This window comes from Barbus barbus (assembly GCF_936440315.1).
Source record: "Barbus barbus genome assembly, chromosome: 15".
Taxonomy (NCBI): Eukaryota; Metazoa; Chordata; class Actinopteri; order Cypriniformes; family Cyprinidae; genus Barbus; species Barbus barbus.
In genome coordinates this window covers 27,484,771-27,508,962 of record NC_136743.1, presented here as the reverse complement: position 1 = coordinate 27,508,962, position 24,192 = coordinate 27,484,771, and the positions used below count along the sequence as shown (strand labels likewise).

Below are 24,192 nucleotides of genomic sequence, written 5' to 3'. Positions count from 1 at the left end.
TCGGCAGGGATTGTAGGTGGGGGAGTGAATAACCAACACTCTCTCCACCCTCAATACCACGACTGAGGTGAGACCCTTGAGCAAGGCACCGAACCCCCAACTGCTCCCTGGGCGCCGAAGCATTGGCTGCCCACTGCTCCGGATGTATGTTCACTACTGTGTGTACACTTGGATGGGTTAAATGCAAAGCACAAATTCCGAGTATGGGTCACCATACTTGGCCACACGTCGCTTCCCTTTCCTTTATAATTCCCTCTCACCTGCCTTGAGGAGAGATCAGTTCTGATCTCGAGGATAATTTTGTCCACTTTGGTAGCACACTTGTTTTTGCCCACTGTGACTGGGCATTATGAATGTGGTGATTTGTTATGTTCTGTGGCCTTTATTTTGTGTCACACAGTCTTGACAATGCTGATGTCAGCTTATTTAGAGATATGAGCGTTTCTGCTGATTTTTGTTTTCTGAGTGGGCAATCACATGATTCCTGACGCTCGGAAAGAGAAGAAAAAATGTTTCGCTGTCTCAAAAAAGCCTACTAAAGTCAAGGCTGCCTCAGAGTTTAAGACCTTTTTCTTAGTCATGGGAATGCGGTGTATGCTTTCCTGGGTGTAGAACAGTGCAGGCCTGCTGGTAGAATAAGTAAACATCCCTGATGCAGCTGTCAAGGCCACGTTCCCTCTGAGCTCATGTTTTCTTACAGGATTCTGTCTTTGTAACAGGCTTCTTCAGAATCTGCGTTGTACTGTGTACAGCAGAACTGTATTTGCGTGTAAATTTGACCACTTGTTGAACGACATTTGTTTTTTGTTTTTTTTGCGATATTTGACCAGTCAAAGCATTCTATATTTGTTTTGTTCCAGCTCCACTCTAGGTATTTCATTTTCTTTTCTTCACTTAGGATATGTTCACACTTGTAGTTCGGTTCTTTTGGTCCAGACAAAAAAATCCTGATTCGCTTAGCATTCACGCTGTCATTTTTAACACTGATCCTAAAAATAGAACACAAAAGGCATAAGGATATGTCATAACCTGTTTGGACAACTTTTATGACATACAGTATATTTTGCAAACTTGCTGGTCATCCAAGACTGTTGCTGAAGAGTGTGATTAGCTGGTTCAGGTGTGATTAGGGCTGTAGGTAAACTCTGCAGGACAGCAGGTGCCCAGGAGTTGATTTTATGACGTTTTTTATGCGATACCATCTCTTGTTTTAGGTTAATTTGTATGTCTTTGATCTGCTTAGCATCAATATTTCAGTTGACCCGACTCACAGTTTGACTACCCTTTTCAGGGGGTGTCTGTTGGTTTATTTATTGTGCTCCAAAGTAGTGTTGTCAAAAATATAGATATTTCGATAAATATCGATACTGAAATATCTGAACGGTACCAATATTAATTTCCCGAAGTATCGATACACCGATACTAGCCGAGCTGTCACTTTCACTTCTCTCCAAAGGCGCGTGGACAAGCACCACACGTAGCAAAAGTGAAGTGAATAGAAAGATGACTGCTCTGGTTGTTAAAGAACACAGCAGGAGCGCTATCTGTAGGGATCTATGATCTCCGCGATGCAGAGAACGCGCACGGAATCCAGTCATAAACACGGAATTTACAGTTTAACGCGGAATGTAACGGAATTTGTCAAAGTTTGGATGAATTAATCAAAAGTAGGTCATTACACTTAAATCAAATCACGATATGGACTAGTATCTGTAAATATTAAGCTGCAAAAGTGGATTTAAATATGAATCCTGCATGTTCTGCGCGTCTCTGTGTGAATGTGCTGCACGTGCGGTTGTGTTTACTAATGTGGCGCTCGCTGTGATTTCAGCGTCTGCCGTCTCAATGAGGACATAAATACATCAACAATATCTCTAGAACTGATCTGAAAGGCACTTTACGAGCATTTTACCATTTAATTTGAGTAAAACTAGCGTCATATCATACACACACAGAACTTTAAAGGTATTCACGGCAACCCGTCAAAATAAAAGTTCGGTTTAACTTAGCCTATTAAAGACCGTGTGCCAGAAATAGGCTATATTACTATTTAGTAGAATGTACATAATACTACTACTGTTAATTTTTTTAAAGAAATAATCACAAAATATTTTAATTTTAATAGTAAATCCCCTTCATTTGCCAAAAATGTAAATGTTTAATTTTCATTAATTCAAATATAAATTAATTTAAATTGTTTTATGCCTTCATCTGATATCCAGTAAAATTTAAATACACCACACAGAATTTCTGAGGGGGAAAACACATTTCATAAGGCTACTGTAAGAATAAATAAAAATTGTTTGTATTTGTATGCACAGAATATGGTAACAATAAAACATAAGGTGAGAAAAAAATAAAACATTTCATACGGCCCTAAACGTGTCATTTTTGTTACACTTAATAAATTAAATGTTAAATTGTATAATTTTCATGATTTTAATGAATTAGACATGCTTTTAGATTAATAGCATTTAATTTGACCATTAAAAAAAAAAAAAAAGTCCAGAAAAATTAAAATGGAAAAAATTGAATGTAGAAAAAAATTAAATGGAATTTGGGGAAAAATAAAACGGATTTCATAGGGCCCTATATCTGGAAATATTTTGGTTATGAAGCAAATGAGAATATCAACAAATAGAACTTTGGATTTTAATTAGTACATGTATTAGTAAACGTTAGTTTCAATTAACATTTAACTAAGATTAATAAAAGATTAATAAATAAATCAACAAATGCAGTACCTCAAGACATTTTTTGTTCATGTAAAATATACCGCATGTTCTCGACTTGTTACATTTATCTTTAAATTAAAAAAAATTAATATTGTGGCAGTTTTTTTCTCCGTGGTATCGAAAATGGTATCGAATATCGATATTTTTCAAGGTATCGTATCGAAGTTAGAAATTCCAGTATCGTGACAACACTACTCCAAAGTTCAGTTGGCAGCATTCCCACTTATTCAAATGAACCTCACTAACAGAGTTACAATTTGCATGCTTGCTTATGCAATATTCTGTGCCATTTTAGTATTCATACTGAAGATTCCAAAAAAGAACAAGTGCACTTTAAAAACCCAGATGATGCACTTAATTAACTTAAAAATAAAATATATATATTTTTTAAATATCTTTATCTATATCATGATCTTCCATCATCTGAAAGAGGACAAAGAGATGTATTGCACATCTTTAGATATTTCTATGTGAAAGGAAGGAAAATACTTGTTACATGAGATGTTTTTGTTTTTTCTTTGTGATGATATTTTACACTGACATTTTAATAGCATTTAGCATTAAAAAACTTTTAATCTGGAGCCGTTTCAGAGTGATCTCAGAGTGAGAGAAAACTGACTTTTCTCACATGCTCTGATTACAATGCTGTAGTTCAGGAGTAGTGTTAAGGTTCATGCTGAGGTCAGTGTCAAATACTGTGCTGAACATGGAAGAATTCCCACTTAAATCAATTTCAGTGTGGTTCTACACTTACAATTATTCACATTTTGTCTCTTCTATCTTTTACTTTTTATTCAAACAACATTTCATAAAAATACTCAGTGCAGTTATAAAACAGAGAACTGTCTATGACTACGAGTTTAATTTAGCCCAGCTTGTCTGATTTTATTATTCTTTATTTTATTGGTTCTGTTTAATATGGAGGTCATGTGTTTTTGTTTGGGACGGGGGTGTTCTCTTTCTCTGTGATATAACAATGAGGCATGATAACTAATAGAGGGCAAGCAAAATATTGATGGGTTGTTATTGATTTGAGTTCCACAGGCAAAGTTCCTGCCTCTCTCAATCCTCAGTGCTTCTCCACTGGATGTGTATGACCTTTCACCTAGTGTGATGCATAAAAGCGAGTAAAATACCCCTCTTTCCATAATATCATTGCAGTTTTTCGTCTTAATATTAATGCAAAGCATGCTACCATGCAAATTTTTGTCATAGTAAGTTAGCATGCTTTTTAAAATAGCCTTATACGTTTTCTGGTAATTATGCACTTTTGTGTTAAGATGTGGCTAGACGCATGTCATAATTACTAGTGGTGCACCAATAAGGAAATTTGATGCTGACACCGCAATGACTGAGCTCAGCCCCATGCTACTTTTATAAGCTATATGTAAAAAAACAAAAACAAAGCATGGTTCTATAAAGCTGTATATTACAAAAAATTACATTTTGTGAAATATGACTCTTTATACATGAAGAATATGACATGACATTTGACAACATTTCCCAATTTTTTTTTACTTTTTTTGTTTTTTAATCAAAATTATATATTTTTTTAAATGAGAAATAAAAATGAAAACTAACAGACTTTCAAATCACATGAGCCAACATTTCATTCACAATAGGACATAGATAGTATAACAAATGTTTCAACTGAGAAATTTTACAATTTTATGCACAAAATGAGCTTATATCAAATTTGATGCCTGCTACAGGTCTCAAAATAGTTGGGACATGGGCATCGAGGCTATGAGTTTGTGGAGTTTTGGTGTTGGAATTTGGTCCCATTCTTGCCTGATATAGGTTTCCATCTGCTGAAGAGTTTGTGGTCGTCTTTGACGTATTTTTCGTTTAATTATGCGTAGGGCTGTGACGGTATGGGATTTTTTCTTACCGTGGTGAAGAAGCAACAAATATCGCGGTTTGGCGGTTAATCTCACGACCCCGCCCCTTCTGCTGCAGAAATCTGTAATGACTTTTGATCAAGAAAGCATGCAGCTTGTAAATGAACATGGAAATGAATAATAATAAAGTACTCTTCTTTATTATTAAAACAGCAAATTATATTAACAACAATAATATTTTTTCTATATCTTTTGAGTTAAAATGGAATTATGAAACAGTCTTGTTTGTGACCCATTCTTTGTACAATAAATTATTAAAAGAATAACAGGCTGTCATCTGAAGAGTGTGCATAACAGCGCTTCGGACGGCGCGCAATCCCATTAAATACACAGAATTACAGTATTTCAGTGTTCACGCAAACATGAGCTGTTCTTTCTTAAGTGAACGCTTGGGGAACTGATGGGGAAAAACATCTGATGTGTAACAACATCTGATGTGTAACTTTATGATTCGTGCATTACAGTAGGCCGTCTGTCTCAGTGTTATCTATCAATAGCCTAAAAGAAAAGAGGGAATCATTTGTAGCACTTCATTTAACTGCTTTTGTAGTTTTAATAATCAACTTATTTGTAAGGAACATACTGAAGTGATTTTTACATTTGATCATTTGTTTTTCGTAGGCTATATGAAAACTTTTGTTTAGTTCTAAAATGATATAGGTAATTAATTATTTGTTTCTTTCTAGGCTATTCCTACAAGCTACTGTTTTTTTTTGTTTTTTTTTGCATCTGTTCATTTATAATAGGAAAGATAAAATAAAAAAAAACAGCTATATTGTGATTATTAATATAGTAGCCTAATTATTAATAAGAAAAGAACTGGAGGAAAACTTTAATCTTTCTCATAATCAGCCTTGCTGACTCTATATCGACATTTTTTGTTTGATTCCAAAAAATCATACGTCATTTTGAAGGTCTTTTAATGGAGAATGTGAAAATAAAAATAACTTGTTTTTCAAATTTGCTCGACTCGTTTTGTCACAATATTCTCAGGAGGAAGCATGTGTGGAGGTGCTAAATGACAACAACGCATGAGGGATGTTTCAGATGGTATGGCAAGTGTAAACGCATGAATCGGATATGGGTCACAATTGAAAGAACGTGTAAACGGACAGCCAAAAAAATCTGATATAGGCAAAAAAAATCTGAATTGAGCATCAAGACCTGCAGTGTAAACAAGGCCTACTGGTGTCAAGTCATGTCGGATACATCGTATTTACGAGTTGAACGCACATGAACGCCACCACAAAGTTGTTATTACGACACAAAGTCGTTATTATTTAATCCCTGAGTTTCGGAGTTGGGGGCGTGTCATTGAAAAAACGTGTCGAATACAATGGACACAGCCAAAGACTAAAGATATGCAGTCGGTAAAGTTATTGAAATGAATAAAATTATTATTTTGTTGTAATGTACAATAAAACTATATAAGTTACATATACAAAATATTATATTTTTGTATAATTATATTAGAATATATAATTCAGTTTACATCACCTTCATAAATTAAATAAAAACGGAAAAAATAAAAAAAACACGATGCACATCATTCATCGTTTTGTAAATGTAGAGTTTAAAAAAAATAATTGAATTTATGTAGAAAAGTTAAATCGCCATCTTGTTCCGACCAAAGTGACTTGAATGCACCCGACGTCGTAAAAACTACTTGTCAACTCGTAAGCACGAACGTCCCAGGAGGACTTGAATGCAGCATAAGACATCCCTTTTATGTTACAGACCTGATGTCAATTAACTTAATTAGTTGCTAGATGTTCTCCCAGCTGAATCTTTTCAAAATTCCTTGCTTTTTCAGCCCTTTGTTGCCCCCGTGCCAACTTTTGCCAACTGTGGATAAGTGTAAAATTTCTCCGTTTAAACATTTTTTTGTCTATGTTCTATTGTGAATAAAATATTGCCTCATGTGATTTTTAAAAGTCTTTTAGTTTTCATTTTATTCAAATAAAAAAAAAATGTCCCAACATTTCTAGAATTCAGGTTGTTTTTTATTAATGGTTGTGCAGTTTCTTTTTTTCTCTCAGCCTGTGCAGTGATTATTCTTGAAAATGGGCACATTACAATTCACACACACTTAATATTTGGGGGGGGTTATAATTTAAAATATATTGACCCAGAATTGTAGCATTTTTTGTCAATCTCCTGTGATAGGTTTACAATTAATATTGGCCAGTCGAATGGTGCAACTCCATGGAAATGCTGCAAATTCTCGCTTGTATCTATTGTAACCAATGCTTTGTCCTCATTTTTTCTGATTCAAGGACATGATGTGTTTCTTAAAGAGGGGATATCCAATTCTAGATTTGGACAAATTTAAAAACGGCCATTTCCTCTATCTTTCTATTAGTTTTAGTACTTCCTGTTCTATACTCAAGAACTCATGTATTTCTGTCTCAGTCCGTCTGCATCCTGGCTGGGCTTCCCTTGTCAGTTAGAACGGGCACAGTGCCAGTCACATGCTGCTGTGTAATATGAAAGCCAATTGTCTGACCTCTGGAAATGGTGTTTCATGGTTTTTTCTTCTCCACAGGCTTTTAAAGAAATGTTGTACTCTGCCCAGGATCAGGCCCCATCAATCGAAGGTAAATGCATGCAAACATACTCTGCAAATCAGCCCATAAAAAAATAGTGTAAATACCAATTTACCAATACCAACTAAAATTTTAGTTTTTGTTGTCAAATTAGTTAAAACCTTTTGTTTGATCTGACCGTAGTATTAGATGTATCATATACCTAATCTCCAGGGCTGTAGGCTGTGACCAAAGTAACATTTTTTTGAGAATGTGCGAGTTCAAATTTGATGTGGTCTCCTCTGCTCCACACAGCGCACGCTGCAGAGCCACAGCACAGTGCAGCAAGAGTCAGAGTTCACTGATCGCATAAAGAGACTGAGAGAGGCGCTTTCAGTGCGAGGGAAATCTGAATAAAGATTTATGCTCTGTATACGTTTAATTCGTATTAATTTGCTTTGTACTTTCGCTGTTTATGTAATTTTTATTCAAACAGTAGGCTGACTACAAATATTTCAATGATTTCATTAACAGCAGTTTTTTTGCAGCATTTTGAAGTAGGTAATGAAACGTTGGTTAAATTAATTCAGCATCTATACATAACATTTTACTCCTATGAAAATGGTAATGCTAGTAAATCGCCACAGAATTTGCGCCATCTTGAAGAGTCTAAAAATAGATGTTGCTCCATTAAGACATAAAACAATACACACATCATAAGTTATTTAGAGAAAAAAAACACTGACTACATATGGTATGGACTTAAAGACATAAGTATTTATTAGCAGTCTTGTATTGTAATATTTATTGTATATCCAAATCAGTTTCTGAGACTAATGTCATATACATGTTTGTTTAATATTTTCTGCATAATTACGTACATGACCTATATTTTGTTATGGATCATCTACCTGTGTCGGCAAGTGCTCAACAGACACACCCACCTTAACAATTTCAATATTAGGGGTGGGAATCTTCAGGCACTTCACAATCATTATCAACTCAATATCACGATGCGTCACATTCTCAGTTTTCAATATTACTTACATTTTCGTATAAATTTTATATCAAATACATTTTGTGCAAAATGTACTTTTTTTTTTCTTTTCTTTTTTTTTCATTATATAAGCAGCTACTTTTTAAAACAATTACTTATTTAAAATAAGTGTTCTTTAAGTATCCTAAAGTTGACAGACAATATTTATGGGTTATTCTTTTTTTCCTCTATGAGATCATAGACAGTGGCAGCTTTAACATGCTGCATTCAGACTAATGCACAGATTTATTTCGATATATCAGATGTTTTGTCCTTCTCTGTAAACATAACTGACTGTGTACATCAATTTCGTATAAAAGTATTAGAAAATGCAAGTGCATTTAATCGAGCTTCAGGACAAACAAACACAAAGCGCACGTGAAAATCTGTCAGTGCGTGAGTTTCGTGCATCTAATAGTACTGCATTAATGAAAGCATATCTAAAGTAAAACACATTGGGTGAAAGCACACACTGACAAGCAATGCGCCTGTGTCTCACAGCGCAAATTCTGTACAATGAAGCCCTCCATGTCTCTAGTGCGCACACGTGGCATATGCTGAAAAAAAAACCCAAGCTCAGAATCGATTCTGAAATATTCATAATCGTTAAAGAGAGAAATTCAGAATCGTAAGAGTTTTTCTTCTCCCACCCCTATTCAGTATATCGCTTATCCTGCCCGAAAAAGCCATAAACATTGCAGATAACATCTGAAGTAACAATTAAGTTACTTACACATAATATATAGGGTAAACGTACCTGTTAAGCTCACCAAAATTTATTGCACAAGATATTGGTTTCAGTACAAATCGTTATGTTAAAATCAAATATTAATCTCTCGCACAAAAATATTTGATTTTAAATGACCAAAGCATTTCAGTTAAGAGATACATCATTAAATTCAAAAAGTCTGGCTGTGCTTAATGGGTACATTTTTGTACCCTTTAAGCACACTCCTGTTCCCATTAAGCTCACATCATGTTTTATTAAAAATTCTTGTTCATTTTTAGGAAAGGTTTAAAAGAATAGTTGTGTAAAAAATTTTTTTGAAGGTACAAAGTCAAACACAAAAAAACAAAAAACAGAAGACTAAAATCAAGCAACAAGGCATTCGAGTCAATCAGTTATATATTCATAATGAAGTGTCATCTAAGCACATTGCAACATCTATACTAGTCCACGTTCAGCTAAGTAACACATTCAAAAATCAAATAAAACAAACCAATTAAACATTTAATTCATGGGGATGAACACAGAAACTAGTCTCATTATTGAAAGTGACATACGGCCAAGTATGGTGAGCCATACTCGAAATTTGTGCACTAACCTACCCAAAGTACACACACACACACACACCGTGAACACACACCCGGAGCAGTGGGCAGCCATTTATGCTGCGGTGCTCGGGGAGCAGTTGGGGGTTCAGTGCCTTGCTCAAGGGCACCTCAGTCGTGGTATTGAGGGTGGAGAGATCGCTGTACATTCACCCCCACCTACAATTCCTGCCGGACCTGAGACTCGAAACCTTTGGATTACGAGTCCTACTCTCTAACCATTAGGCCACGACTTCCCCACACATTGTACACACTGACGCTGTGTGGTTTTCATAGTAGTGCACCCTTTAAGCTCACTTTAAAATATGAAATCTTTTATGAAAAATTACAGCACTGTAAAACGATAGACCAGCAATAAACTGTCAATTTATAATATTATGGATGTAAAAGTACAAGCCAGTAATGCCTGTGAAGTAATATGTTAGTGCAGCACACAATCTTATACAGCTAGTCAGCTAACTGTGTTCTGTAGCATCTGTGCTATTTTTCTAAAATTATCTTTTGGATCTAATGTAATTATTTCCCACATCCAAGTTCCAGGTTATAATATGCAAAAGTCTGAACATTAACCTCTTAATGTTACAATAAGTAGTGAAATGTACACAAAATAAAGGCTTAATCATCTAAAAAAACGCACATTTAAGGTGCACATTCCTCTTTTAGTGAAAGTTTTTAGAAGGCTTTCAAAATGGCCGCTAGACAGTGTGAACATATGGAGACCCATATCTTAGGTTGCAATGATGTGATTGACTTGAAATTATAGGAGGTATATAGTAATAAACATATCAATTGGTTAAGACATCAAGTAGGATAATAAATATTTTTTTTCTTTTTATAAGCTGATCTCAAAATTGGAAGTGAGCTTAATAGGTACGTTTACCCTAAACTAGTCCTGTGTGACTAATACACCTCAAATTGGGTGATTTTAGGTAAGTGTTCTGGCTGTCAGTTGCAAAAAACAAGCATTACCTTACTCATCAGATCGATCGATGTCTTCTGGATGAACTCTCCTCTTATTCTGAGGTAAATCCAGCCTTTACTCAGCGCGGCTTCTTCCAGAAACGAACAGCAGCAGAGATGAACAGAGTCTCGTGACTGTTTGTTTGTTGTTGGGCGTCTCCAAGCACGCGCTGGTCACGTGGTTATTTACATGTGAACACGAGGGGGCGGGATCTCATTAGAAATAATGAGTTAGACTGGACAGACTGAACATCGTGTCGGTTTCATACGGATTACTTTATCACAGAACATTTGTTTTCGACAACACTTACTTCAGTTGAAAGCAGACACTTTAGACTTTCTATAGAGATAACTCATGTTTCTGTGTTGAGTATTTGCTGGGTTACACTTCATTTTAGTGACACGTTACTATAAACAGATCACGGAGAAGACAGAGAGCGCACCCTGTTTGTTTTATTTTTTCCCCAAAACCACAAAGTTTTGTTGTAATCGTGAGTGTACTCAAAAAAAGTAGACACTTAACAGTTTTGATTGCTGTATAACACTTATTTGTGTGACCAAAATCAACAGAGTATTTTTAGTGTCTTTTGCACTTATCTTAAAAAAACCGAGTTCGTATCGCCGGCGATACAGCCGGCCCCAATGGGTTAATGGATGGGTGAACTGAGCCTTGAGTAACTGAAAAATGTATTATATCTAACATGACGGGGCCTAAATCCAACCAAAAAGTAGTATACAATTCGATTGGAATGCCATCTATGCCTGGGGATTTCCCCTTGTTCATAGATCGAATTGCTGACTCCAGCTCCTGAATAGAGATCGGTTCAGCCAGGTATTCTGAATCTGACAGCCTAGGTAAATCAAGGTTGGACAGAAAAGATGCAAAAGATCACCATCAGCGGAAGAAGTATAGAGGTTAGAGTAAAAAGAGTGAAAGGCGATTATTAATGTATTTTGGGTCATAATGAGCCCAGATTGGGATTTCACAGCTGAAATATTAGCAAACTTTTCATTGTTGTGTAATCTTAGGGCTAAAAGGTGGCTTGGTCTACTCCCTTGAAAATAGTAATTCTGCCTGGATCTTTGGATCAGGAATTCTGCCCTGGATCTCAGTAATGAAATGAGTTCGGACCTAACCGCCTTGATTTTACTGAGTGTATTGTCTGAGCAACAATGCTGATTATCTCTAGTCAGATTCTGGAGCTGTGATTCCAGTTCAACTATCTTTTTGTGTCGGTTTTTCTGAAGGAAAGAGGCATTGAGTTATTCCTTATAAATCCTTTAACTGCATTCCAAAGTGTTCGAGGATCATCCACTGAACCTTGGTTAATTTCAATAAACTCAAGAATTGACTGCAAAAGTTTTCAATTCGCGAATAGGATTTATGAGTAGCAGAAAAAGAAGTGAAAGACTTGGGTTTAATAAACGCCAACTGTCCACCAAAGAGGATGAGGTTACACATTGCCAAAGTTTGTCAGAACACAAAGCTTGAGAGTGTGATTCCTTTGGTCCAGATCTATCTAGGATATGCGACATTACAGAATTCGTATTTGCACCCAATACAATTTCAAAATCTGAAAACTTCAAGAGAGATAGGTTTGACAAAACAGAGAAGTAGGGTCAGGAATACAAGGGGCATAAACTGAGATAAATACAATATTCCTATTCTCCACTATTGTTTTTATGTGTGTTATTCTACCATTTGTATCACAACCTTTCTCTAAAATAGTAATATTTAAAGTCCTCCGCACCAATAATAGTACTCCCTTGGTTTTATTATCCGAAGATGAGTGAGATACCACTTAAAAAAACTTATTACACCTTGTATGTTTGTGAGGACCATTTAACCCATTAATATTACAACTCAGAATATTAAAGTCAGTAATGGGTATCAAACAGAATTACTGCATAATAAGACAAAATACAAGTTTGAAAATAAAACCAGTTGAGTCTACCATTAAACCACCTTGTAGCATTTTAGGTTCATCTTGATTGAGAATACCCTTCAGCGTTGCAGGATAAAGGAGAAAATTCTGTATGCCAGCGTCTCTCATCTCCTTCCTAATTGGCACAAATGCACTTCTTTTTGCGGTGACCGGAGAAAAATCTGGAAAGAAAGACAGTGTTGCTCCGTCGGAAGTTTTCACAAGGGCATGAAGTCTGGTGGCCCGCAGAATGAGCTCCCTGTCCGTGTACCGCAGCAGTTTAAAGATGAAAACCCGTGGTTTAGCGCAATCTGAGGAGAGGCTTGTGTACACGCGATGCGCTCGCTCCACTTCAATCTCTTTGCCGCCAGAGACGGGAGCCACGTTGGTAGCGATCTTTTCAAAAACCCATAGGGTCGTCCTTTACAGAACCTTCAGGCAATCCGACCAGATGCAGATTGCTGCGCCTATTGCGATCCTGCAAGTCCACAACCTGTTGCTCGAGCGTGGATACTCGCCTATCGTGATCTGCAACAACTTTCTTTTGTTCTCTCATCCCCCCTGTAAGAAGATCCAGTTAAGAGCATAGCGACTGAACAACTGACATGTGAGAAGCGAACTCGTTCCGCATCGCCATCAACTCGGTTCTTAGAATGTCCTTAAAGTGTGCAACAGTATTCGCCATCTTGTCCATCATATCGCTCGTGGTCGGTGGCTTGGATTTCTTCTTAATCGGAGAATCCGATGGAGACAACTCCTGCTGTTTACGACTGCATGCCATCAGGTAAAGCACCACCAATGAATAAAACTTAAAACAAAACGAAACAAATCAGCAAAAAGAGGCCAAGCGTACGGAGCTCTACTCAAGTACGACTAGGTTCATGAGCACGTCACGTGACTCCTTTCACAGACCCAATTTTTCCCATCCAAACAACGAGACCTATACTCTGGATTTTTGGATCCTCCGCAGCAATCCGGCAGCCCCAGGATCACTCCTTCTCCGCCAGTCATCGCCGCCGAGCCCCAGTCTCCATCGCGGCCCCCGCTCTGCTCGACCAGCCACACGATTTCCCCGACGCCAAGGCTTAACCTCACCTACACTGCCGAAACTTCCAACTTCCCTGGCATCCTTGTATCATTCAGCCGCACCAACAATTCCTGTGTTGGGAAAGTGGACAGTATCATGCAAACACTCATTAATTCCGATGCACCGTTCTCATGGAGGGTAAACAAAGCGGATCTGTACGATCTATTTGTCACCCTGCAAATTAGCCAACTTCACTCCTAAATCCACTCCAGCCACCAAGGAGGCCAATAGATCGAGCAAAGCCCCGAACTCGCCTCACTCGATACCACCATTGTCCCACACAAGACCCAGCTCTCCTCGAGCGTTGGGTCGCAACAGCAGACCTTCAACGAGTCTGGGCCGCGCCCCAGTTTTTACCATGGCAAAGCCTCACTTACTTCCCGCTTCGACTCAGCCTTTCACTGTGGCTTTCTGCTAGCGGCGCAGGCCACCAGTGTTGCCATATAATTTTTCAGATAAAAATTGCTAAGGCAGGTCATTTTTTGCTAAAAGTTGCTCAATGATGTCACGGATGTTAATGTCATTATATAACCATGATGCAAAAATGCGTAAAATATGCACTGAAATTATTCAAATTTTATATATTTTTCACCAGCATTTTACCTGTATTTATTTTACACATTGCATTTCAATAAATGATAGATAAGACTGATGAGATTAATTTTTGTTTTGTAGATAAGATCAACAGTGGAAGAGAAAAGTTTCACTGTTGATCACAGTAGACCAACAGTAAATGATTAACGATCATAGGTACAAATCAAAGTGCAACCTGCAACTTAATTCATATGTGAAGTGTGTACTGCTAGGCAAGTCTCTCAAAATGTCTAACATTACCAGCCGATGTGCCGCTTGGCTGGCTAGCTGTTTCAATACTTTATTCCTTTTGTGTGGTTAAGAGAAAAATGCATGCCTTTTACCATTTTATCACTTTTTAAAGGTTGCCAAATAAATTGTTAAAATGGCTACATTTGTTGCTAGTTGCTTTGAAAAACAAGTTGCTAGGGTAGTTTAAGAAATTGCTAAATCTAGCAATAAATAAGTTGGCAACACTTATGCCTCCGCAAGCGGTTCTGGCAGCTATCTTTCCTCCTCCCTTCTCGCATGCTCGCCCTTCCTTCTCTCTATCTTGCGCCACACCACTACCCATCCCTCCGTGCACTCACTCTTGCCTTGGAACCACCCCCTGTAGCCAGCAGCATCAGAAAACAGATTTTGTCATAAGATCAGACTGTTGGCACCAGAGGCGGAACCACTCCCAACCCCTTACTACTTCAATCTGCAGTCACCAATCCAACCATACCAAACCCTCCTAGCCTACCTGCATTACAGAACCCCGCAGGCTAAACTCCCGTCTGACCCACTTTTGTTGATGACCAAATGCCCAGCCATGTTTCTGGTTCCAAAAACACCTCAAGTCCGTTCTACTGCCATCCGGCATCGTAGCAGTTCATTACTCCAGCCACTCCTTCCACATAGGCGCAGCTACCACAGTCCCCCAAAAGGCCTCTCCCAGGCTCAGATCCAGGCACTCGGCCGCCAGACATCAGAGGCCTTCAAGACCTACATTCAATCAGACCTCTTTCATATCAAAGAGGCTCACCGAACCCTCATCAGCCGACCCCTTTAATGCCAGTCCATTCCTGTTCACTCGAACTTCAGACCCACCATAGCCATCTCTTTTAACATCCACAAATCCACCCATAGCAGGAGCCTTATTTCCCCACTGCCGCAGCAGTGACTGCTCCCGCAGGAGCCTTTTCCATTTTTCCCCACTGCCGCAGCAGAGCTCCTTTTCTGTATTTCCCCACTGCCACAGCAGCGTCTGCTCCCGCAGGAGCCTTTTCTGTATTTCCCCACTGCCGCAACACTGCCCGCTTCTGCAGAAGCCACATTCTCTTTCAGATGCTGCAGCAGTGCTTGCTTCCATAGAAGCCACATTCACTTTTCAGATGCCGCAGCAGTGCCCGCTTCCGCAGAAGCCACATTCTCTTTTTTAGATGCCGCAGCAGTGCCTGCTCCTGCAGGAGCCTTTTCACTTTTTTCTCCACTGCCGCAGCAGTAACTACTCTCACAGAAGCCTTACCTATTTCCCCACTGCCGCAGCAGTGAATCATTCTGCAGGAGCCTTATCCATATTTCCCCACTGCCGCAGCAGTGTCTTCTCCCGCAGGAGCCTTTTCCGTATTTCCCCACTGCCGCAGCGGTGTCTGCTCCCGCAGGAGCCGCCTTCTGTATTTACCCACTGCCGCAGCAGTGCCCGCTTCCGCAGAAGCCACATTCTCTTTCCAGATGCCACCGCGATGCGCATATAATTAACATGGCCAATTCATCATGAGTAATTACACCATCTATCCAACCAGCACGAGAGAACCCCTATAAATAATCAAAGCAGTCTTACCTTCATCATCTCTAGTCATTCAGCATCCCTCAACCACCCCAACTCCTCACTAGGGCTGTGCGATTAATCAAAATCGAATCGAAATCGCGATTTGAGATTTTGCGATTTGCTAATCGCAAAGCCTGCGATCTGGACGCGATATTACTCTGTTCCAGAGCATATGCATGACTGCCAGCCTTGAGTGACAATCTTACTAACCAATAGAGTGAGCGCACCTCCGTTCTCCCCAATCAGCAGCACTGCTCTAGCCAACACCCGTTAAAAAAGGGTCAGATCGAAAGTTAGGCTAAACTAAAGAAAAACATATGTAACTTTAGCTTCGAAATGACAGACAACGAACAAAAAAGGTAATTTGCAAGAGCTGTAGGCTGCATGAACGTTACCTTACACATTTTATTTCCCCAACAGATTAATTTGAAATAAGTTTGTTCGCTAATTCAGAAGACCGCACACACAGCCCGTGTCTCTGAATGCTTCTCATACTCGCTCCGTTCTTTCCCTCGCTGTGCATCTCCCGCGTCTCACGGACAAGCCGTTTACACGCAGCCTGTCTCGTAATGCTCTTTTATACTCGCAGTCTCGCACCCGGTTCTGCTCCACAAGTCTCTCACGAGCACATCTGGCAATATGGACGAGGCCTGGCGCACGCGCGCAACCTGTGTCCACTCGCGCCTGGCTCCACGTTTGAAACAAATGTAAATTAAGTCTAACTGCTTGCTAATTTCACTTGGATGAAATGAAACATTCAGCACATTTCCCACTTGTTCTCAAAATCCCAAATGCTTAAAAATTAATAAATCAGCCCGTTTAACATGTAATACTTTAAAAATTTACTAAAGAAATACAGTTCTTTATTTATAAAAAATAAACAAATCTTTCCTGTGAAATTCAGTAATTCTGTAAAAGTAGTAATACCATTATAATATTCCCAGCAGAAAAAAACTAACAAACACAAGAAACCAGTAGAACCCCTCCCAAAAGACAATAGAAAATGTAATTGATTTAATGGTTATAATGGGAATTGTATTGGTTTTTAATGTAAACTATAATGGTGTCTGCTGGTATTTGATGCATTCTATTGGTGGGATGTAATCTAGCAGGTGGCAACCAATAGAACAACAGTAATTCCTATTGGAATAATGCCCAAAAGAAAAAGGAATTTTGTAATTGGTTTTATGGAAACTAAGAATTTCTGATGGTTTCTGTTGTTTTTTTTTTGTTTTTGTTTGTTTGTTTTTTTCAGCAGGGTAACGGTACTCATACTGTGCTGCACACTATTGACAATATTGAGCTGAACTATTGATCGCACAGCCCTACTCCTCACCTTCAGACCTTTACTCAGTTTATTATATGTAAGGGTGAACTCGTGAAACAGCAAAAAAAAAAAAAAATCCTGTCTTTGTCTATTTTGGTTTGTTCCAACCTGTCTTAATGGCAGTAACTGGAAATGACAAATCCTGACCAAAAATCAGTGTAAGGTTACCTCACCACAGTGAACATGTGAAGTGTAGTTATCCTTAGCACAGTGTGTAATTGAATTGCTTTGTCAGATTGTAATGTCTAAACGTGTGATAAGGAAAACCTTTGTCTCGGTTGTAATGTCATGCTATCTTTTAGTTCCCTGGGTTCAGCTCAAGACCCATGGCTGATGAAAACTTATGGAGGACTGTTCTAGCGCTCAGATAAGCAGTGATTTGCATCCAAAGGTTACCGAGCGTGCAAACTGACACACACACACACACACATGTCCAGATGTACATTTTTTCCTACAACAGTACTAAAGCTCCCAGAGAGCCATAAACCTGCATACTGAGTGTTTTTCTAAGCTGTGGGGTGATGGTAGTTGTGATTATCCAGAAATAACTGTAATCTTCTGTCAAAGTTTGTGGTTTTTATGGGTGGTGATAAGTGTAGCTAATGGGATTGTTTAAGTAAAGCTATTATTTTGGAGGGGAACCTGCATGACGAGGGTTTTTCGTTAATAAGATGCTTATTTTTCTTGGTGACGGATATCGGAAAGGGCTGATGGTGCAGGTGTTTGAAGTCATAAACCTCTAATTTTAAGTGTTTGCGTACAAAGCTACGTGAGTGATTATGACCGTCTTTACTTGGCAGTGCTTCACAGTCTTAAGAATGAGATCATAGTCCCTAGATTTCTTAATGGAGATTTCGTCCTGGTACGCAATTCTTTCAAAGCTGTGATACTTTGGACCCTCTTCAGTTTGCCTATCGCCCAAATAGATCCACGGACGATGCCATTTCTCACGTTCTCCACTCTTCCCTCACACACTTGGACAGCAACAATGGGAATTATGTAAGGCTGCTATTCATTGACTATAGCTCAGCTTTCAACACTATAGTCCCCATCAAGCTGGCTTCTAAACTCACAGACCTCGGCCTAAACTCCTCACTCTGTGACTGGATTCAAGACTTCCTCACCGGCAGACCTCAAGTGGTGAAAGTTGGCCAGTTCACCTCAAACTCCATCACTCTGAACATAGGAGCCCCACAGGGCTGTGTCCTGAGTCCCCTGCTCTACTCTCTCTACACGCATGACTGCGTGTCCTCTCACAGCTCCACATCCATTGTTAAATTCGCTGATGATACTGTGGTTCTGGGCCTCATCTCCAACAACGATGAGACCGCATACTTGGATGAGGTAGAGAGACTCACATCATGGTGCCAGGACAACTGTCTCTCACTGAATGTGGGGAAAACTAAAGAACTGATCATGGACTTTAGGAAGAGACAGCAGCAGCCCTACACTCCTCTTATGATCAGTGGGACACCTGTGGAGAGGGTGAGTAGCTTCAAGTACCTCGGCGTAAACATCTCCGAGAACCTGACTTGGACTACACACATCCAATCACAGGTTAAGAAAGCCAGGCAAAGACTGTACCATCTGCGACAGCTGAGGAAATTCAGGGTCTCACCAGCAATCCTGAAAACTTTCTATTCAGGGACCATAGAAAGTGTATTGACTCAGTGCATCTCAGTGTGGTATGGAAACAGCTCCAATCAGGAATGCAAAGCACTACAGAGAGTTGTGCGCTTAGCTGAGCGCATCTCAGGGTCTGCTCTCCCCTCTCTGCAGGACATCTACCTCAAACGCTGCAAAAGTAGAGCTGTTAAAATCTTCAAGGACTCTAATCACCCTGGTAACGGTCTATTCACTTTGCTACCATCTGGTAAGCGCTTCCGTAGCCTGATGGCAAAAACTGAGAGACTTAGGAGGAGCTTCTTCCCCCAGGCCATCAGGCTCCTAAACTCTAACTCTGTGTCATAATATCACTTGACTCCATGTAATATCACCATATCAACAAGTTATTCATAATTTTTTCTCCATGTAAATATCATATATCAATAAGCTATTCATAATTTTTCTCTACCTCATATTGCTGCTATTCAAATACCCTGTACAACTTTTTGCACATTATTTTTTGCACATTCCTCTCATTACTATTTGTCAACAACATACTGACCTGCACATTTATATTTATATTTTTTATCCTATCTTATCTTATTTTATCTTATCTTTTATTTTATGTTTGTACTTCTTCTTAATATTTGTATACTTTATAATTGCACTGTCCTTGGAGCGGACCTGACCTACATTTCACTGCTGGTTATACTCTGTATAATTGTGTATGTGACAAATAAAACTCTTGAATCTTGAATCTTGTAATATTTAAGGTAATTTTACCTAGAACTGCAACTAATGATTAAATTCAGTGTCAACTGTATTGTCATTTCAGCACATTGCATGGCAATGGATAAAAAGCCAAATACAGTTCCTTCAGGAAACTACAGTGACAAATATACTAGACTAAAGACAACAATACAGACAGACAATACTAAAACAAGGTATAGAGTAAAAGAGAATTGACATTGATAAAGTGACATGTCTGTTGATTTGAAAGAAATCGTGATTCTGCATACTGCTCAATGTTAGGTTTAAATAAACACAGAGGGTACCTCCTGTGAGGTCATGCATTCCCTGGAAGATTTCAGTTCACAAGTTCTCAAGTAGTTTATTTTCTCTCTCAGGAGCTTCAGCTAAGAGAGAGATCTGTGTATGTTCATCCCTACCAAGCTGATATGAAACTGAACTGTGTGCTTTCATAGCAGGCCAGACACTTTGACCCAGCTGAAGGTCTCACTGGGGAAGGTTACCTAAACCAGTGCAGAGAAGGACTCCCTGCTGTAGAGCTGGAGTAATCCGGTATTAACACTGGATCAGATCAGATCAAACTGTTTATTGTGAGAATAACCCAGCATCATCTTAACCCTTTCACTTTGAAGTGTTTTTACACAATAATACTCACTGAACCTCAAATGGCCAAAATATTTCTTACATGTTTACCTGAGGGTTTTATAGTAACTGATATGGGACTTATCATGTGATAAGTCTACTGATTACTCTGAGAGATTTTTGACCCATATGGAATTTTTGAACTCTGTTTAGTACTTTGATCAAGGAAGCAGTTCCTTATAAATCTTATATAGCCCTACCTAATAGCACATTAATGATTCTTGGCAGATTTAAACATGTGGCTAATTTATGAACAAAGCCTAATAGACTAACAGGGTTTGTTGTGGAAGTGTTGGATTGTGAGTCTAGTGTTTCAAGGATCGCAGCTGAAAGTAATGTTTTAGTTTCGTCAGATGACACGTGTTTTTCAACCACATATACAGACCACAAAACATGAGCTTTGGTAAATGAAATATGTAATAATGTGTGTAAAGCAAACCTTCCTCTCTTTCCTCATTGTTTCACTCTAGATTCCACACGCTCATGTAACAATATTCTTCTCACTGGCCTCTTTGTTTTAAGAGTTACTCTTAAATGAGTCTCTACGCCTATGTCAAACTCCTAATTTAGGAGGCAATGCTCTTAAAATGTTCTTAGGATAAAATGATGCAGGTATTTCAAGCCATGAGTCATTTTCCCGAGTCCTGAGATATTGATTCATTGTCTGTCTGTCTGGACAGTTTCAGCCAGACTTACCCTCATTGCGCTCTGTGTTTTGTCCCTCAGAGGGGAATATCATGCAGTTACGTCTCTATGGTGTCAAAAGTATTTACAGTCAACAGAAACTTCACATGCCCCCTAACTGTAAATGTTTGAAGTCACGACCTGTGAACTGTTATGATTATTGTGATTTAAGACCATGCTGACTTAATTAGTCTTGACTCTTGGTTCTCAGACTAAGGATCTTGGAAAGACATGACGCAGAATAATTATACAGGGATTCCTTAAAGTGATACTTCAACCAAAAAACGAAAATTCTGTCATCATTTACTCGCCCTCATGTCGTTCCAAACCTGTACGGCCTTCTTTCTTGTGCAGAATGCAAAAAAGATACACTACTGTTCAAAGTTTTTATTAATACTTTTATTCAACAAGGACACATTAAATTGATCAATAGAAAAAAAAATCTTATTTGAATAAATGCTGTTTTGTTGAACTTTCTATTCATCAAAGAATCCTGAAAAAAGCATTACAGTTTCCAAAAAAATAATAATAATAATACAACTGTTTTGAGCATTGGTAATAAGAAATGATTCCTGAGCACAGCATCATATTAGAAAGATTTCTGAAGGATCATGTGACACTGAAGAGTAGTGACTGCGGAAAATTCAGCTTTGCCATCACAGGAAAAACTACTTTTTCCATATATTAAAATTGAGAACTGTTTAATCTATTTAATTTATAACGATTCACAGTATTACTGTTTTTACTGCAAATACATAAATGCAAAACAAATAAATGCGGCCTTGGTGAACGCAAGAAAAAAAAATCTTTTTTTTTTTAAGAATTGTTGTCATAGACTGCCACTGTCCAGTGTTGTTTCCACCCCAGCATTCTTCAGAATATCTTCAAAGGTTGTCTACACTGGATGTGTAAAAGCAAATGTTCCAAATCCATCTTTCCTGTTGTTGGAAGCTGCACAAGCATTTGGAACATCAGGGTATCGGTGTACTGTGTAGTTACCACACTGCATCCAGTGTAGACAGAATCAGATTATAATGTTCTTTTGTTGCAGCACACTGCTCACATCAGGTGTAGACATGGTATAAGGCTAGATTTTAGAACATTTACTACATGGGTCTTTCCAATTCTGTAAATCTGTTGAGTTGTATGTGGAGCTCTGCTAGTGCAGATTCTGTCTGGACCTGATAACAATGATTCCTTTGCAATGAGACCACTGTTTCCTTGTGCAATTAATGCAACAAGAGTTCCAGATTAATTGATTGTTCGTCCAAAAGGGTATCCTCAGTTTCCTGAGAGTGTATTCCAGTTATCAACCTGGATGATGACCCTTATTTTAATCAAATTTCACTTGCAAAAAGGTTCATTTGAATCTTCTCTAAATGCTTGTAATGACTTTTCCTTGAGAAATCCAAATGATATCCTTGAGATTTCTTCACAGAAATAAACAAGAATAACATTTTCTGCGGGCAGTGTGTGAACATGCTACTTTTTAGCCAGTGAGGTTTATTTACAAGGTCCAGCAAATTAACTTGATGTACTGCTCTGCAGAAAGAGCTTCACTGCTTTTTTTTTTCTCTCTCCCACAAATATACACACAATCTCAGGTCTTTGAGTTGTGAGAGAGAACAAAGTTTTCTACAAGTTTCTTTTCCTCTTTTTATTTTCAGTTTATTACCCGCCTCCTCGTGTTTTTCTTTTTTTCTTTTTTTTAATGTGTGTGTGTGTGTTTTCCTGAATAACTTTTTTTTTTTTTCACGGTTGCTTCATCCTTTAGTCACAGATGAAGACACTGTCAAGAGATACTATGCCAAGTTTGAGGAGAAGTTTTTCCAAACATGTGAGAAGGAGCTGGCCAAAATCAACACATTCTATTCAGGTAACTAAGTGTGAACTTTAGACTTGTTTAATGTGAAGCTCACAGTTTCTGTCTGCTTTAGTATTTACAGTGACAGATTACACATCACACAGAGATTTAACTTTGCAAAAACAGACATTAAAGCTCCTGAGCCAAAGCCAGGACTGGCATTAAACCAGGACTGCTGTTATTTTTTATATCCCAATAAATAACCACCTGCTTTCTCTTTCTCTCACTCACACGATTATCTTACTCTCATTTTGGCCCATGACCATTTGTTTATTGTCTAACCAATGGCTCAGAGATTATTCATTTTCATAATCAATCGTGATTCTTTTTTTTTAAAGTTAATTTAAAATAGGACTTTGGGGGTTAGCTTGTGGTGCTACAGCAAAACATTTTTGCTCACATGAATGTTTTTTGATGTGAATGTTTGGACATGAGTGTGGGACAAGGCTTTGTTTACAAAATAAAATAAAAAAATAGTGGGCAGTCAAGTGTTACATTGTGGCCATGGACACATATGGATTCATGTCGAATGAGAGAGTTGTGTGAGCCCATAAATTTGAATCAAGTCATATGCCGTTTTGTGGGCTGGTTACTCAGATTGTTACAGAAAGCTTTGTAATACAACTTTTTTCATTCAGTAAATGTCAGTCTATGTAACAAGTGATTTGTTGACAAATTAGACATTACTGTTCACGCTGTGTGCAGGAGAAATATTTCATCTTTGTTCAGGTTTCAGTCTTTATTGCTCATCAAATTCAATATTATCACAGTTTGTGCTTGTTAGACAAGGTTACGCATATATGGTGTTTATTTGTACAGAGCCCTGGACATGACGACATTCACAATTAGACCAGAAATATGCATTCCATCTTTCCAACTGCATCACATACTGAAGATGTTTCCATTCTTTCGTGACACAGAGAAGCTTGCAGAAGCACAGCGGCGATTCGCCACGCTGCAGAATGAGCTGCAGTCTTCTCTGGATGCGCAGCGAGAGAGCAGTCGAGCCACGAGTCTGCGCCGCCGTCGCACTGTCTTCCACCTGTCACAGCAGGAGCGCTGTAAACATCGCAATATCAAAGATCTGCAGCTGGCCTTCAGCGAGTTCTACCTCAGCCTCATCCTGCTGCAGAACTACCAGGTCTGAATGTATGCAAAACACTATTAGGCTACGGTTTACAAGCCTTAGTGCTCAGTTCTGATTGATTGTCTCATCTGATTTTTTTTTTTTTGATTGGCTGTTCATTGTTTTGTTTTTAATAAAAAAAAATTGGATTTGGGCCTCCAGTTTTTGCCTCCAGTCTGAACGTAGCCTTAAATGTTTTAAAAAAATTTGAATATTGAAATTTGTGTCATGACATTTGGTGTAATAGACTATATGGAATCCTGTGCATATGATAACTTTCTTATTCCCTCGGTTGTTGTTTTTTCAG

General features: G+C 38.4%; 1 protein-coding gene across 1 annotated transcript in view; it reads left to right on the top strand.

Annotated features, from left to right (window-relative positions):
* LOC306881894 (xenotropic and polytropic retrovirus receptor 1 homolog) overlaps positions 1-24,192 on the top strand; it is a 34,743-nt gene that overhangs the window by 2,907 nt on the left and 7,644 nt on the right. Inside the window, exons 2-4 of the mRNA XM_079436244.1 lie at positions 7,182-7,233; positions 22,670-22,771; positions 23,680-23,900. Of these exons, the coding sequence (XP_079292370.1) occupies positions 7,182-7,233; positions 22,670-22,771; positions 23,680-23,900 (375 nt within the window). The remainder of the gene's footprint in view (positions 1-7,181; positions 7,234-22,669; positions 22,772-23,679; positions 23,901-24,192) is intronic.